At 51.1% G+C, this 14,138-nt stretch overlaps 1 protein-coding gene across 3 annotated transcripts in view; it reads left to right on the top strand.

The window, feature by feature from the left end:
- Rnft2 (ring finger protein, transmembrane 2) overlaps positions 1 to 10,608 on the top strand; it is a 56,415-nt gene extending 45,807 nt beyond the window's left edge. For all 3 annotated transcript variants that reach the window (XM_055605830.1, XM_055605832.1, XM_055605831.1), the window contains 3 exons: positions 52 to 117; positions 244 to 345; positions 7,602 to 10,608. In XM_055605830.1, coding sequence (XP_055461805.1) covers positions 52 to 117; positions 244 to 345; positions 7,602 to 7,736 — 303 coding nt within the window. In that variant the 3' untranslated portion in view covers positions 7,737 to 10,608. The remainder of the gene's footprint in view (positions 1 to 51; positions 118 to 243; positions 346 to 7,601) is intronic.
- Positions 10,609 to 14,138: the final 3,530 nt, after the last annotated feature.

Raw genomic sequence — 14,138 nt, 5'->3', positions numbered from 1 at the left:
ATGGGGGCTGCCGGGAGATTGTTCTCAGCCTTTGCTCTACTCTCTTTTCAGTCATTCGACATCTGTGGTCGTGTGGGTGGACTCAGGAAAGCACTGAAGCTCCTTTGCACCTCCCAGGTGAGTGAGCCTGGGGCCCTGAGAACCAGACCCTGCAGTGTGCAGGGTCCTTCTTCACCCCACAGAGACTGCCTCCCTCAAGAGCTCACAGCTGTTTGTCTCCTCCTCCCCCTCTTCCTCAAACAGAATTACGGGGTCCGAGCCACAGGGCAGCAGTGCACGGAAGCCGGCGCCATCTGTGCTATATGCCAGGCTGAGTTCCGAGATCCTATGATCCTCCTGTGCCAGGTGAGCAGGCAGCGCCCAGGGGACTCCAGGAAAAGCCTGTCCTGGGGGCACATCTCGGGGCCCTAGTGTGGTCTTTTGGGAGCAACCTGGTCAAGATCGAAGGCAGCTAGCCCAGGGTTCAAATCTCAGCCCTGCATCTTTCCAGCTGGGCAGCCAAAGGCAGGCTGATTTTTCCTCTGAGTCTCGGTGTTATTGGTCAATGTAGAACTTGTCCATCTTGGATTGGTGTGACATCACACTGTCCCAAGTGCAAGTCCCAGCCACATCCACTCTTTAAAAACCCATGCTGTGGCTCTAACTCAGGGCTTGCTTGTACTGAGTATCACCAAACACCCCCAGTCCCCGGCAGCACTCAGTGGTTTTTGCCGTTATTTTAGCACAGGGTCTCACTGTGTAGCTCAGGAAGCCTTGCACACAGGATCCTCCCGCTGCTACCTATCAGCACTGATCACAGGTGTGCACCACCACACCTGGCTTCTGGCTGGTGCAATGTGGGGGAGGGGTATCACTCCAGCTCCCCATGACCAGTATAAAATGGTCATGATGCTGCATGCTAAGTATGTGTCCTACCACAGTTATGGGAACATAGTAGTGCCTAGTGCATCAGCCCTGGCTACATCTAAATGAGATCATGTGCGCAGAGCCAAGTCTGTGTGGCTGACCGCAGCAGATGCCAGCACTGTCTTTATTATTTTCAGCATAGTTATCGTTATCTTTCTTTTTATTATTATTGAGGTCCTCCAACCACAGTGGTAAATGCTCTGGCTCCCTAATGTGGCCCTTGCCCTCTTCCCGACATCAAGGGCCAGGTGTCAATTCAGTAAGTGTGAGCCAGGGCAGAGTTCAGAAGAGAGGCGGAGGCCTCACAGAGCCCGGCCCCTCCTGGGGAAGCTTGCAGTCTCCTTAGGGACTCAGACGCATATTCATAAATAACTATGAACAAGGCAGACAGTGATAAGAGCTGTGTAAGAGAGATTCATGTAGAGTCCCCAGGGACCGGGGCAGAGAGCGATGTGCTCCAGTCTGGGGAGGTTTTTTGCATAAGCCTGGGTTCCAGAAGGAATGAGAAGAAAGGCAGATGGCCTTCCTAACACCCTTGGAAGATGGGATAGGAGGTGGGTCCTTTTTAGCATTAACAAAAAAAAAAATTTGTTATTGCTGTCTGAGACTTTAAAGCAGTTTGTTTTTAATGCTCTTTCTTTTTCTTTTCTTCTCTCTCTCTCTCTCTCTCTCTCTCTTTTTCTTTTTGAGACTTGGTCTTAAGTAGCCCAGAGTAGTCTCAAACTCGCTGTGGAGCCAAGGATGACAGAAACTAACCCTTGTACCTCTGCCTCTCACATGCTGGGGTGGTAGGTGTACATTGCCATGCCTCCTGCGTGCGCCAAGTGTGCTGAGCAAATACTCCGCCAGCTGACCTCCGACCCCATCCCCTTCACATTATCTGTGGCTAGGTGTGATGGTGCGCCTCTTGAATCCCAGCACTTGAGAGGCAGAGACGAGGGATCTCCCTCCACAGGTTCAAGGCCAACCTGGGCTCCATGGCAAGCCTCTGTTCAAACAAATGGCAGTCTGTTTGCCTGAGTCAAAACTCAGAAAGGAGACATGACAACTAAACGCAATTCACAACTGGCTTTGGCTCTCAGGACAGAGAGTGGAGGATAAAACTGCTGTGTTAATCGCGCCTAGAGTCCATCAGTACTAACGTACCAGCTTTGACAAATGCCCTTCTCAGTCACGCAATAATGTAAGGGGAAACTGAGCCTAACGGAGGCCGAGTTTCCATTATTGAACCTTTTCATAACTTAGTCCAGAACAAAGGGTTTTTTTGTTTTTAAGAAAAAAAAAAATTTGCAAGCTATACAAAGGAGGGAGCCAGTGAGGCAGCAGGTGTCTCAGCAGGTGAAGGCGCTCGCTGCATCGCCTGATGGCCTGAGTCCAGTCCCTGGAACCCACTTAGTAAGGAGAGAACGGACTCCCACACATTCTCCACTACCTCCCACGAATGTGCCGTGGTGCACGCACACTCACAAAATAATACATACATACACACATACCGTACATACATGCCTGCATACATACATATTTGCATACAAAGACTAATGACAGGCTGCTTGCCCTTGTCATCAGGCCTCTGTCCCCGTACCAACCTCACAAGCAACTTGGTTGCCTGCTTCCATTATCTCTTGCTAAAGACATTTTACAGAATTCACAATCATGTCAAACATAGCCTGTGCATGTTTTTATTGTGCACGTGTTTCTGTATACATTTACACAAACAGTATATACCCCACAACATCTTTTAAGACAAACTAAACTTGCAGCATAGTCTCCTCGAGCTGTGTGTGGCTCTGAGCCTTTGTAACCCAGGGCCGGTGCTCAGTGATCACTCTGTGTTCCATCTTACAGCCGCAGACCTGACACTCTGTGGGTAGACCATCATTTATCTGGCTGTTTCCTGAGAGGCGCAGTCTCTTACCATCTCTTGTTACTGCAAAGACGGCTGTCACAAAGGTGACTGAAATAGATGGATCGTGCCTGCCTGAGCCCATGGTGTTGGTTAAATGAGTTCACTAACAGGGAGCCTCAGAACTCCGATCATGGCCTGTGATCGGGGCTCAGCACATGGCTGAGCCCAGCAGACACTCTTCAGCCATCAGCGGGCTCTGGGTAGCATGAGTTTCTACAGGTAGAATCACTGGGTCAGAGGTCGTCCGTTTGGACAGGTCTTGCTAAACTGCCCTCTTTGGAGAGACTACCTGCCTCTTCCCACATGACCCAGCCCCTTACTCCTACCCTCGCTTGCACGCAGCATTACCAAATGCCTTGGGTTTGCCAGACTGACGGGTGACAGCGCTGTCTCAGCTCCGCTTTCATTTGCATCTCCCTAATTATGAGTGTGGCTGGGCATCTCTGCTCGAGCTTTGGAGCCATCTGTATTTCCTTCTCTGTGACGGGGATTATCTGAACATGATGGCGAGGTGAAACTTGTGCTCCTGGCAGTCTCTCTGGGCCTCAATCTGTCTCTTCCATTCTCCTCACAGCATATCTTCCCAAGGTGGATGAGGAATTCATGGGAGGGGGCAGTCAAGACACCACCATCCTAGATCTAGGAGTGTCAGCCACATACAGTGGCTGAAGACACCTTGCTCTGCTGCTGTGTGCTGGGCCTGTGAGGGCAGAGGTGATCAGAGCAGGGGAAAGGGCCTTACTGTCATTGAATGACTGAGCATGTCACTTAAGAAAGGTTTCCCCATTTGTGCTTCCCAGGACTAGCCATGATCCTCGCTGCCGTGGTCGTATATGGCGTGGTCTCACACGGTGTGTTCTTCTGCACCAAGGTCTCACACGCTATGGCCTCACATGGTCTGTGCTTATACACTGTGGTCTCACATGCCCTGGTCTTACACACTGAGGGTTTTCACCATAGAGCCCTTTTCAGATATTATCACGATAATTTATGGAGTAAATTATTGTGTAACATCTGTCTCCCTTTGGCCAAACTGCAAGCACTTTGCGAGTGGGGGCTATGGCTGTTTTAGTTAGTGGAAGGGACCTAGTACTGGCACAGTGAGTATTGGGTAGGTGGGTGGGTGGATGGATGGATGGACGGATGGACGGACAGATGGATGGATGGATATGAGTGTATGGATGGTTAACTGGATGTGGGTGGGTAGATAGTAGGTGGGTGGATGTGGATGGATGGATAGGTAGATGGGGGATGGATAGATAGGTAGAGAATATAGATGGGTGGATGGATAACCCACCTGTTTCATCTTCAGAGAGTTATCAGTGAACCCCAGCACATCACTTTCTCTGCCCTCAATGCCCTTAAGGTAGTATGGATGGAAGACTGTCAGGCAGTGAGCATCCTTAGAGGCTGTAGATCTGCTCCGGTGCTGGTCCAGGTAGTCTCTCCACATATGCTCATGGAATGCCACCCACCCAGACACAGACCTCGGGAACTGGAGATGCTCAACACCAAGTCAGACTTCTCCAAGGACTCATTTGCCACAGAGCAGAGAGTCTCTTCTGACTGTAGGCAGGCTGCTGTGAGCCTGGCTGGGTGTGTGAACAGCCAACAAGAAGTCAGGAGAATCATGACATCCATTGACTTGGGCTTAAAAACTGCTCATACCTGATGCATAAGAGGCTGTATCCATCCTTGGACTCCCTGTGGGGAGAGAGGAGCCCTGTCTATTAACAGAGCAGACTCGGGCTCAGAAAGGTAAAGACCTGTTTACCCAAGGTACAGAACCAGGATTCAAACAAGCTCGCTCCCTATACAGAACCAGCCTTTGGTGCTATAGCTCTGCCCTTTCCACTAAGCCTCGGCCTATTATATGGAGGCACCCCAAAGGCTGTGCTGGAGAATCAGGGTACCTTGGCTGGAATTCTTGCCAACATGCTGAGATTTGTCCAGCAAAGCCTGTGCTTGTGGCCTCCTTGGGGAGAGGGAATAGCGGAGCTGGGATCCAGGCTCTGCACACCTGCCTGTGATTGCTGCATCTTTTTCCTTATGTACTGGGTACTTACTGAGCACCAACTTACGCTAAGTACTAACTCCATATCGAAGCACTACAACTCATGGTGACACTAGCCCTCTCGGCCATTGGCTCCCCCCAAGGGTGAAAAAGCATGTCCTGTGCAGGTGTGGATCTCTTAATACAGTCATAGGTGATGATGTTTGCAGCTGTGTGTTTGAAAATCAGAACGTGTCTTGGGCCATGGTTTAATTCCAAGTCTGGGCATGGCTGGCATGCTTTGTGATGGAAGCGGGTCTAAGATTGACTGACTGACTGACTGACTGACTGACTGACTGACTGACTGACTCATATGTGTGTGTCTTGTATAATAGCCACATTTGCAGCAGTGTTTCTGCCGAATCGGTTGTTTCTGACGTCATGTTCCAGACCCTCCCCTGTGTACTGTCTGCACACTCTACACAGTAGCTAGCACATGACAGCTGCTGATTCTGCTGTAGAGTCAGGCACTCTGTATCAACTACCACTGCTGCATAACAAAATGTTCCAAAACTTGGTAGCAACACTACATCTCTGATTTCATAGCTCCCAGGGGCCACGATTCCAAGTACCGATTAGCCATGCCCTCTGCTTTGAGGCAACTCACAAGGAAACTTGGCGGGTCCGCAGGCTCACCTGAGGGAGCAGCCTCTTCCAAGCTTTAGGAAATGGTTATGAGCTGGATTCAGTTCCTTGTGGACTGTACGACTGAAGGTCCTTGATGACTGTTGTGACCAGAAACCGCCCTGGCAGTTTTGTTAGAGCAAGCCTATGAGGACCTCAGAGTGTAAGCAAGGTTTTATAATAAGTCACGGTTTTATAATCTAATCCAGGGATGGCTTCCACTACTGTATTGTCCTTGCTATGAGCAATGCACCAGGGCCAGGGGTCCACAAAGAGGTGAGTCCTAGGAGGAAAAGGTTACTACAGACCATGAGAGACAGCTCTCTGCCATACTCCTGAGTCCCGCTGCCTAGCTGCTGTGTGTCCTTGGGCCTGTGTCTTCCCCTCTCTGAGTCTCTGACCCATCTCTTTGCTGGGATGTGATCACATGAGTAGAGTTCATTAGCAGTGAAGGGACAGCAGGATAGCAGGACTGCTCCTATCTGATATCTGCTAGACCCACCTGCTTGTGTCCCCACTCCTCGGCTCACACAGAAGCCCTGGGACACACTTCTCGCTTCACAGCCTCTTCCTCCATGCAGGGATGGAGTCTGTGGTCCCTCCATCCAGTGATGCCTGCTCTGAGCTCAGTGTGGGACTGTAGGTGAGACTTAGATACCCAGCATGTGAACTCAGCCCCTAGGGCTCCTCTCCCAACCCGTGAGTCCCAGCCTGGAGAAGCACACCCTTCAGCACCAGCTACACTCCTGCTGTTCTGAACCCAGCTGGGAAAAGTACTCCAGCCCATCCTTCATATGTCTCCTCCTCTGCAGGGGTGGACAGAGGCAGGCTGAGGCTCATGCGCTCCTCAGCTAGGGCGCTGGGCAGATGTGGCTCCTTGAATCCATTTTCTTAGTCCCGGACTCTGTCTATTCTCTGCTGAGGAGGCAGACGCAGGGTCTTTCTCACCCTGGCATCTTGACCTACATTCATTTCTCAGACACAGTGACAGAGCTACTTGGGGCTGGACAGTTGTCACTGCCCTTGGGGACATTGACATCCCATCCAGAAGCCAATAAAAAGCCACGTGTTTGGGTGTTACATCTACGTCATTTTAGTATGTCTGTAAGTGCACTAAGACAGGGTCTCTACTGCCCCATTTTGCAGATGAAGAAAGTGAGTCACAGGAAGTTAAATCACTCACCCAACTTGTAGGGCCTGTGCGGGACCCGTATTGACCAGCACATTCTCAATCTACCAAGCAAGCCAGTCTTTTAAATTTATAAAGTTATAAATCATGAGCTGGAAATGTAGCTCAGTTTTGCGAGCCCTCACTTGACCTGTACAAAGCACCGGGCTCAGTCCCCAGTGCTGAATAAACCAAGCATGGCTGCACTCCTGAAACCCAGCACTGGGGAGGTGCAGGCAGGAGGGTGGGGAGTTCAAGGTCACCCTTAGCTACACGGCTGATGGCAGACTTGATGAGATCCTACCAAATTTCTTTTTTTAACTGTAGAGAAAATCCTGTTAAGCTGCTTCTCTGCTCTGAGCCTTGCTGTGGTTCCTTACTTCTCCCAGAATAGAAGCCAAACGGCATCGCGCCTCAGGCCTGTAATGCCAGCATCTAGATCTGCCGAGGCAGGAAGGTCAAGGCCAGCTTTGGTTTCACAGTGAGCTCCAGATCAGTCTAGACTACAGCGAGACCACGTCTAAAGAAAGATGATATCCACCAAAAAAAAAAAGTCCAAATCCTCAAATGACTCACAGGGTCCTACATAGTCTGTGCCCTCTGACCTCATATTCATTTTTTTGTCTGTCTCAGCATCCCCTTGCCCCTCCAACTAAGTGATACATCCTAGCCTCAGGGCATTTTCACGTGCTTTCCCCTACCAGGTGTGCCTCCCAGCCCACTCCATCCTCCCACAAAAGGTGCTACTTTCTCAGGATTGCTTCCCCAGGCCTCACCTCTGCCTCCCAGCCAGAGCACCAACTGCTGACAGTTCTGTTTTAGACAGGATGGGGCCTGTTGTCCCCCCCTCCTGCAATACAAGCTCCTGGAGGGCGTGGGTGACCTGCTTAGTTTGCTGCCCTCCCCAGGCTCCCGGGTCACGCTCCTTCCTCCTGTTCCCACAGCACGTGTTCTGTGAGGAGTGCCTCTGCCTGTGGCTGGACCGGGAGCGCACATGCCCACTCTGCCGCTCTGTTGCCGCCGACACCCTGCGCTGCTGGAAGGATGGGGCCACGTCTGCACACTTGCAGGTGTACTGAGCTGAGCATAAGTGGCAGACACCAGGGAGCCCAGGGCTGCTGAGCCCAGCCCTGAGGACTCATGGGAAACAGCCTCCAGCACTTTCTCCTGCCTTCTACCACCTCTACCTGATGATCCCGGGCTCTCCCCACCAACACATTTCTCATCACCCTGGCATCACACACAGGTGTGTGTCCTGCCCCACCAGAAAGGGGAGCCTCCTCACTCAGACTTGGCTTCTCCCCAGGTAGGTGGCCCGTCCACTCTACGTGGAGGAATTGCTCGTACAACAGTCTCTCCTTATTCAACCTGCTTCCGGCCACTACAAACTGGTATGAGCTGAGAGAGTGCAACCTGACCTAGGTCTGCCAATAAGAGCCACAGGGAGAATGTCCACCCACCCATGTGACCTAGGGCCCTGGGATGAGGGTACTCTCTTTCACACCCTTTGGCAGGTGAGGAAACTGAGATGAGAAACTTGGCCCAGTCACCCAGCTAGTAAGGGCCCATGAGTCCCCAGTGCTGCCTGCTGCTGCTAGTGTAGGGGCCAGCATAGCCAGCTTGTCAAGAGCACACAGGCCGTTCTCACATCCCCTGCTGGTTGAGCGTCAGTGCTCTGGGCCTACAGCACATCAGAGGCAGAGCACACTAGCAGCAAATGCTGACCCCCTGAGGTCAAATGGCAGGAGCCATGGAAAGACTTGACCTCGATTCCTTTTTTCCTGCGCTCTGCCTGGGACAGTCAGTCTCAAGAAGGGTCAGCTCAGGCCTAGAAGTGCATGCCCCCTGACCTCTGTCACTTCCTTTCCCCACCTTCTCTTCTGTACTGTCCCTCACTGGCAGCTCAGGCCTTTGCAAAGCTCTGGTGGACATGGATGCCTCCCCTGGGTGCCTTCAATCCATGTCATAGATGGCACACGGCTCAGGAGCAATCCATTTCCCCCTCCCTCTCTCTAGTGAGGTAATTAGCTCAGAGAAACAATAGTCCTCCCAGAGCCTCTGAAAACACTGCTTGCTGTCTTTAACCAAACGCCTGAGAGGAACCGCAGAGAACACTGGGAACAGCTCACAGGTGCACTTCGAATTCCTGGGTCTCTAGGACACAGCTGCTTTCTCCCCCTGTGAAACACACTGCTTGGAAACCTGGGATGAGATAGCACAGGTGACCACACAGAAGTCTCTGGAATCCTTCCTGCCTTTACCCTCTCCCAGCTCTGTTCTCTCCTTGTCAACATCCGCACCACAGGCTGGCCCAGCCACATTTTCAGAAACTGTGTATGGCTAGTGGGTAGATTCGCATATATGCCGTGGGGGCGGGGCAGATGGGTGCCTCACTGCCATCTCCCTCCCAACAGTAGATTCAGGACTCATGCCCCTGGGTACCCCCGCCTGGACTTCTTCTTTTGCTTGGCCTCCCTGGTGCTTTCCTGGTATCAGCGCAACACACCCTTTCCAGGGGACTATGGCATCCTTCAAGCTCTGTTACTATGGCAATGGCCGTGATGTTAAACAATCCCACTGTCTGGATGTTCTAAGAGGAAAGGGAGGATGGGCCCCTCTGTTCTCTCTGGCTTGAGGAGGTACCTAGGGAGAGCACTGGGACTGCCTACGAGTGTTTTTTTGTTTGTTTGTTTGTTTGTTTGTTTGTTTTGTTTTTTTAATCTGAGAGATCATTATGGAGGTTTGGAGCTGGGGGAGACACATGAAGTGTGGCATGGGATGGAGCAGAGGCAGCCACTGGGAGCCAGCTTGGAAACCTGACTCCGAACTCTGCACACTTTGTGATGTCCTTGTACCCTGTGTCTCTCAGGGGCCTACAAAACCTGGCGTGTTGCTTGCTGGGACGGAGGAAGCTAACAATGGGCAGAGCTCACCTAACATGCAGGAAGCCCTGAGCTCCATGGCCAGAGCCCTGTAAACTAAGTGGGGCAGTGAACACATACAGTGCCAGCACTGGGTAGTGGAAGCAGGGGGATCAGAAGCTCACGGTCATTCCTTGGCTACATGGTGTGTTCTAGGACAGCATGGGCTACACGGGACTCTATTTTAAAAGGAGAAAAAAGGTAAACAGTGGGGGTTACTGGTGAATGCACCAATGATTCCTCCCCCCCCATTACCTTTCTAACATTACGTAACTATAAACTATACCCCTGCCATGTAAAGACTACCGAAGCTGGGCGTGTGCCCTGGGGACAGTGAGAGGATGCAGCTGAGGGTCTTATTTGTTCACTTCCCACCCTTCAAGGAAACATCCCATTGGAGGGCTTGGCTTCTGTCTCCCAAACATCAGGTTGTGGAAAAGTGTCCCTTGGAGAACACTGCCATTCTCTTCCCTGCAGTGACATGTGAGCCCTTTGTGTTGAGCAGGTCGAAGGAGCTTCACGGCTGTGCATCTGGCTCCCAGTATTTTGTGGGTTACAGACTCAAATCCCACTGAGCCCTTAGAGTCTTGTTTATGTATAAGAATTTGAGAATAATATGTGGAGAGGAAGCTGGAGAGATGCAAAGCTGTTGAGAGTACTTGCCTTGTGTTCTTCAGAAGACCCAGGGAATTGAACACTCTCTTCTGGCCTCCACAGGCACCTACACATACATGGCGTGCACGTGTGTGTGTGTGTGTGTGTGTGTGTGTGTGTGTGTGTGTGTGTGTAATTTAAAACAAAATCTTTTAGAAGTATGTGGGGATAAGAATGGCCTGCTTTGCACCTGAGCCTAACAGAGCCAGCACCTTTTGAAGGGAATGGCACACAGGTATGGAGCCTTGGGAACATCTCGCTGCCAAGGAGGAACTGGGCAGCAGTCTGAAGTCTGTGGTGCTTTTGCATTCAGACATGTGGTTGTCATTGGTGTCTTTGGGAACCTTCTGCCAATAAACCTCCCTTTTGGATGCAACTTGTCTTTGTGGGTTAATGTGCCTCCTGAAGCCAGATAGACCTGTTTTGAAGCAACAGAGTGGCACACGGAGCCTGCGGAGAGGTGGTGGACGCCTTTCCCTTGGGAAGCCAAGAAGGAACCAAGCGGACATGGGTTGGCTGCAGAGGTGCCTCCGTAGGTAGAGTGCTGACCACACAAGCACGAGGACTTGAGTTTGGATCCCTAGACTCCATGCTCCCATGTAAAAGGCTGGACGAGGCAGCCTGACTGTGGGGGCAGGGAGGACAGGCAGCTTCCTGGGTCCAGCCAACCTAGCTTCAAAATCAGACACAGATGCTGCCTCCCGAAGTGAAGTGGAGAGAGACAGGTGAAGACCCTGAGTGCTGACCTCCGGCCTCTATACAGGTTTGTATGGAGGCACGTACACACGAAAGAAGAGAGGTGAGAGGGAGCTGTGCTGTACAGTGACCTCTGGGGAGCTTGTCTCCAGTGGCATTTCAAGGGATGCACCCTAGAGGCCCTGCGTCTCACTGGTGTCCAGGTACCAGCAAAACACACCCAGCTGCCGGATTGGGGTGTGGAAGCAGTGGTGATCAGGAAAGGTTTGCCTGGCTGGAGCGCTGCTCGGTGACAGAATCTGCTTAGATTCTGCCAGTGAGGGCAGGTATGTCTCTGTGGGAGGGTACGTGCTGAGTGTGCCCATGTGTCTCTGTGGGAGAGTGCTTGCCGAGTATGCCCAAGGCTCTGGGTTTCATCACCAGAAATTGTAGGTAGAGGAGAGAGTTGCTGGTTCATGCTAGGTACCGTGGTTCACCACTGCGATCGGACTGAGAGAAGGATTGAGAGTTCAAGGCAGTCCTGGGCTTTATGTTGAGCTCTATCTCAAAAAACCAAAATAATTCTAAGAAATACATACAGACCTGGCCAAGGAGCCAGGCAGAGGTGGAAATCTAAGTGCAAGTTAGTAGCATCAGATGACAGGGACAGTTTTACCGCTAAGGGGCTTGCTAGCCACCTCAGCCACAGGTCCAATGAAAAGACCCAGTTTCAAAAGGCAAAGTGGAGCTGGGCATAGTGGGACACACTGTTAATCCTGGCAATCGAGAGCCGAGGTAGACGGACCTCTGAGTGCCTGGTCTACTTACTGAGTTCCAGGCTAGCCAGGGTACACAAAGAGATGGCCAGCTCCTGAGGATGATCTCTGACCTCCATATGAGCACACACGTGAATACACACACTAAATACGAGGATGAGCATGAGATGAGGCCTCATGGGCTGCACAGTTGCCATGGTTATCTCATAGTCTCTGAGGACCTTTCCAGAGAAAATAACAGACAAAGGCCTTCATTAGAGGTGCACAATCAATTTTTTTAATAAAAGTGTAACAAATATGTACAAAGCATCCAGGTAGGAAATTCCCCTTACAAAAGAGCGCGAGGCAACAAGGTCAGGACCCAGACAGAATGTCCCCCAAGTTACTGCCTCTCCCCCAGGCTCCAAATGCCCTCACAGCCACTTCTGCCCTGCATAAGGGCTCCTTAACCCTTCTAGTGCAAAGACCTTGGGGTCCAGGAAAGAGGTAAGATACTTCCTATGACCTAGGAAGTGGGTGGGACAGGCCATTTGCACATTAGATATCCCCTTTCCCTGGAGTTTATTGAAACCAGGGATAATCCCCTGAAATCATTCAGCCTGCTCTCAAGTGTCCCCAAATAAGGCATTCCTTCCCTTGAGCCGAACTGGACACTCCCTGCTAGGTCACAAGAGTGTCCCTCCCTTGGACTAGCAATGTCTTCCCTTGAGCTAGAATACCTTGCCTCAACCACAATGAGCAATACGGGAGCCCCTCCATCTAATACAGCAGAGCAGGCACCTCAGCTGGCTTGCGGGGGTCGCCTAGACTTGAATGCAAACATGGGTTCAGCCATTTTGCCATCTGGGTGGCCCCAGCTTCCTTGCCTGTAAAATGGACTCATCATCAGTACTCCCAATAGGTGGGGGACTCTCAGGGGAAGCCTTGGGGAGCACCTAATGCAGTGCTCAGCAGCCTGCTCTCTCTGTGAAGGGGTCTTTGATTATTGTACAAAGGGACCAATCCTCCTGAAGAGACAACGTAGCAAGCTTCTTAATTGCATTCAGCCCAGAGAGTGGCATGCAGAAAATACTATGTAGCAATCTGCCAGCAAGGCTTGGGGTCACTGTAGTGACCTGGCAGATCTGTTTTAAATTATGAGCCAGACTGGAAAGGGACATTTCACGGCATCTGTCTCCAAAAGGACTGTTGCTCTACCATAACTAGTCCATTCGTTCTGAGGTGGAGGTCTTCAGCTGGCACACTGTAGATGCTCAATAAATAGGTGTCGAGTGGAGTGAATACATTACAACATTTAAAAGATAAACGTTTGACTAAAGCTTTCAAAAGACACCATGTAAACTTTTCCCCTTTCTGGGGCTTCTGACCAGCTCCTGTGGAAATAGTCTGCTGCCCCTCCTTCCAAGTCCCCAGCAGCTTCTGACCTCCCCAATTTCCCCAACCAGACGTTAGGCTCAGAAAAGAAAATAGAATGGACACAGAAGATAACCTGTGTTCTGGTCACTGCAGCTTCTAACAGTTCACTGTGGATATTCAAAAAGTCCACAACGTAAGCCAGGATGGGAGCCCACACCTGTAATCGGGAGGTTGGGGCAGAAGGACTAGGAGTTCAGGGTTATCCTCGGCTGTACAGTGGTGAGTTAAAGGCCAGCCTGGCTCCATGTCTTAAAACAAAAAACAAACAAACAAAAAAAAAAAAACAAAGACAAATAGTCCACAATTGTGACCCCAGTGTCTCCCAAAGATGCTCATGTAGGGTGTGTGAGGACATGCTCCCTCCCTCAGTTTTCAGTGAGAAAGAATGACATTCTGTCAATTTAAGAAACATGACAGCACAGTCAGATGCACACAAGACATGAGCTCAGATCTACAAAGTGTCCTTGAGACATTCACAGCCTCGATACCCTGTGACAGTATGTTTTAGTCACCATCCCCATCAAGGTAGAAAGGAAACAGAACAAGGCTATCACAGGGGAAGAAGTCTCCAATATGACTGTGAAGGGGGGCTGGGGTATTGAGGAGATGGGGACAGGGATAGGGGACAGGAAGTGTCCGCGGGCATGTCCTCCCGGCCCAGGACCATGTACAGTGGATGCTGTCCTTACTGGGCTCTCCAAAAGAATTCTGGCTCAAATTCCATCTAGACAAAGGGAGATGGAACTCCAAACATGAACAAATAGAGATCTTGCTTATGGAGGATGAGGCGAAGAGAGAAGCTTCCATTCCAGAAGGGAATGAACCCACCCTGGAAGACTTCAGACCCATGAGGCTTCAGTCCCAGAGACTCCGGGACTCTCACCCTCAGAGAGCAGCCGGCAGCCTTTGGACCCAGGTGGCAGATAGCGCCTCATCTCCTCACACAGCCAGCTCCCTAGCAATGATCTCAGAGGCCTCCCAGGCTTTGCATGGACACACACACACACACACACACACACACACACACACACACACACAC

This window comes from Psammomys obesus, unplaced genomic scaffold, assembly GCF_907164565.1.
Source record: "Psammomys obesus unplaced genomic scaffold, mPsaObe1.curated_primary_1811, whole genome shotgun sequence".
NCBI classification, from domain to species: domain Eukaryota; kingdom Metazoa; phylum Chordata; class Mammalia; order Rodentia; family Muridae; genus Psammomys; species Psammomys obesus.
This window is presented reverse-complemented; position numbering and strand designations above follow the sequence as displayed.